The sequence below is a fragment of the Phaethon lepturus genome, unplaced genomic scaffold (genome assembly GCF_000687285.1).
Source record: "Phaethon lepturus isolate BGI_N335 unplaced genomic scaffold, ASM68728v1 scaffold41829, whole genome shotgun sequence".
Taxonomy (NCBI): domain Eukaryota; kingdom Metazoa; phylum Chordata; class Aves; order Phaethontiformes; family Phaethontidae; genus Phaethon; species Phaethon lepturus.
Window position 1 is genome coordinate 1,074 of NW_010562065.1, and position 2,917 is coordinate 3,990.

The 2,917-nt window shown below is 62.1% G+C and overlaps 1 protein-coding gene across 1 annotated transcript in view; it reads left to right on the forward strand.

The window, feature by feature from the left end:
* Positions 1–399, forward strand: part of PTRH1 (peptidyl-tRNA hydrolase 1 homolog (S. cerevisiae)) — a gene marked incomplete at its 5' end in the record, with an annotated part of 1,433 nt that extends 1,034 nt beyond the window's left edge. The window contains one exon of the mRNA XM_010294167.1: positions 208–399. Coding sequence (XP_010292469.1) covers positions 208–399 — 192 coding nt within the window. The remainder of the gene's footprint in view (positions 1–207) is intronic.
* Between the last annotated feature and the right edge of the window lie 2,518 nt (positions 400–2,917).

Consider the following 2,917-nt stretch of genomic DNA (forward strand, 5'->3'; position numbering starts at 1 on the left):
GGCAGGAGCCTGGGAGCTCAGCGCAGCCCAGCAAAAGCCTCTTCCAAAATCGTGTTTCTTGGAGCAAGCACTCAAAAACACCTGGAAAGCATGGGGGCCTGCTCCCTCGCCACGCAGCCCCGCTCACAGCGCTGTCCCCTTGCCCCAGCTCTGTCTCAGCCAGGCCGTTGAGGCGCAGCTCCTCCAGCTCTCCCTCTGCCTCCTCAGGAGATGACCCGGCTCAGGGTCGGCATCGGGCGGCCGGAGGGTGATGTGACAGTGTCCAGCTACGTCCTGTCTCCGTTCAGCACCGAGGAGCAGGAGAGGCTGGAGCAGGTCCTGGCCCAGGCAGTGATGTTCCTGCTGGAGCACATCCTGTGTAGGAGGACACCCACAGGGGAGCCGGGGGACAGGGGCTGATGCGAGCCCTGGGGACCTGCATGGCCAATGGACAGGGTGCTGCAGGCTCCCCGGGGTGACAGTGGTGCGGAGCAGAGCTGGCCCTGCTGGGCAGCCTGGCCAGGCGCTGGGGCAGCCCCAGTCTGTCCCCAGACAGATCCAGGCAGCTCGTGTCTGACTCAAACCCCTGCAGCGGCTTCATACAGCACTTTGGCACAGAAATGAAATAAACCCTTGCCCCTGGCTCTGCCCTGCTCCTGCCTCTTTCTCCCCTGCTCTGCCTAAAAAAAACAGTCCCTGGCTCTCTGGCTTAAATCCATGTTCTCGGTTCCACCAGCCCAGGCAGGAGGGAAGCTTCCAGTGGGAAGTGAGGAGCGATGGGAGTGACTTCCACAGGGTCCAAACCACTTTATCTTTGTTGAGAAAGTGTGGCAAGCACAAGTCGCCTGGAAGCTCGTAGCTCAGCAGCACACGAGGGCTGCTCCCACTGAGCTGCAGCAAGTTTCAGGGCTGGCCTCATAGTTTTTGTGTTAGGTGATTTTAAGCCAAAACCCTGGTGTTTCCAACAGCTGGAGGAGTTCTGGCTCCTCCTCGCAGACCTGCTACGGGTCTCATGGCAGAGGGGGCAGCCCGAGAAGTGGTGGCTCTCCGCCATCACTACCACAGCTTCCCAAAGCCCCAGGCTCTGCCAGCACGTCCTGTCCAGCTGCGTACCCTGTGAGCGCGGCTGCACTGAGCCCCTGCGCGGGCAGCTCCTCCCTGTGTCCCAGCAGGTGCTGGAACAAGCGCTGTGCCCCTTGCTGGGTCACACGTACCGCAGCACTGCTGCCGCTTCCGTTCTCCACTCCAGCTGGCACCAGACCTTCCTCCGTTCCATCCCCAGCTCTCGGCTCCTGAGCTCCTCCCATAGCATTGAGGCCACCTGCGCCCAGGGGACAGGCAGGGAAGCAAAGGTGTCCCCCCCCTGCCATCACCTCTCCACCCAACCTCTCCACCCTGCTGTGTCACCCATGCCTGTACTGGCTGGGACCCTGCGGTTGCAGATCATGCACTTGGCCATCTCTTTCTCCCCGTTTTCCAGTAGATCCGCTCAGATCTTCAGGTCCTGTGTGATCTCCTGGAGCTGGAAGTTCTCCCTCAGGAGGTCCTTGCTGTAGCTGTACATCCTGCACTGAACAATGCTCTCCAGGAGCACTTAATGGTCTTGGCCGTCCCACTGTAGGTCTCAGCTACCAAAGCTCCCACCCACTGCTCCATCACCTTCATCAGGCTATAGGGAGGAGTGCTGCCCCCCAAGCCCTGGTGAAGGCAGCAACCTCCCATCCCGGGGCTAACCCCAGCAGCTGCGCCAGAGCCAAAACGGGCCGCCGGCTGCCAGGCAGGGGTGGAGGGGTGGCAGCTCTTGGGGCCTGGCAGGGAGCTCACATCTCCCCAGCTCACCCAGACTAGGGCTAGTTGCAGTGTTTTCACAGAAATTGCTCCTCCACCCCAGAAAACCCTCAGTTTTCAACCAAACATCACCCTGCCGAGAAGCTGAGGTGATTTTGGAAACAAGCCTGGGCTCTTGGAAAGCAAACACCCTCCTCCAGAGCTGGCCACAAAGGTGACAGATGCCGGAGCCCAGCAGGGCTCAGCTGCACATCTCGGTGCTCAAGCTGGTGTTGGGTTTTCAGCCCCAAGGCCAAACCCAGCGCCAGTGAGCGAAATCATTTCCAGCAGCGGTCCCAGGGGAGAACCAAGCTCCTCAGAAATGCCACCCACCTTTTCACCTCTGGACCCCGAGAGAGAGCTCCAGTCTCCCTCTCCCACCCCACCTTCCTTCCTCCCTTTCCCCATTACATATTTTATTCCCAAAGCAACCCCTGGCTAGGGGAACAGCCAGACCCTCACCACCACAGCTCCGAGGTGACCCCAGTGGGGTATGCCCTGGGGATGTTATGTGGGGGGGATGCCACCCAGCACAGCCAGCACCCGGCACGTCAGCTCAAACACAGTCTGTTTTAATCCTTCCTGGGCTTCAGCCCTTCAGGCACAGGCGAGGGACAAGCCCGGTCAGCGGCAGGACGTGTGCCACCACGGGAGCCAGCCCCCGGCCTGAAAAACACTCCCCAGAGTCCAAGCCGGCGGGAGACGCGGCGCTGGCGTTGCTCAGGGCAGCGGTGGAGACGTGTCCTCGGCAGAGACGGAGCACAGCGCTCCCCCAGTCCCTCTGCCTGGCAGGGAGAGGGCTCTCTGGGAGCCCTGGGGGTGAACCCTGCCTCGGGTGGATTCGCCACATGCCGATTCAAAGGACCCCGGGAGGAATCCAGCCAGGGCGGCTGCGGCTCTCAAGCGGGAGCGGGCAGGATCACGCCGCTGGCCCGCCGTGCTCCCAGCTGGGTCACGATCCCTCGTCCCTAGGAGGCAAGGGCGCAAATGTTAGCGGTCAAGGCAGGAGCGGTCCCGACGCGTTCACGCCTGCAGGAGGGGCGGTGGGAGGGTTGTTTTCCAGCCTCCCCCGGTCTGGCTGCTCCCTGCTCCCGGGGACGCTCCGCTGCCA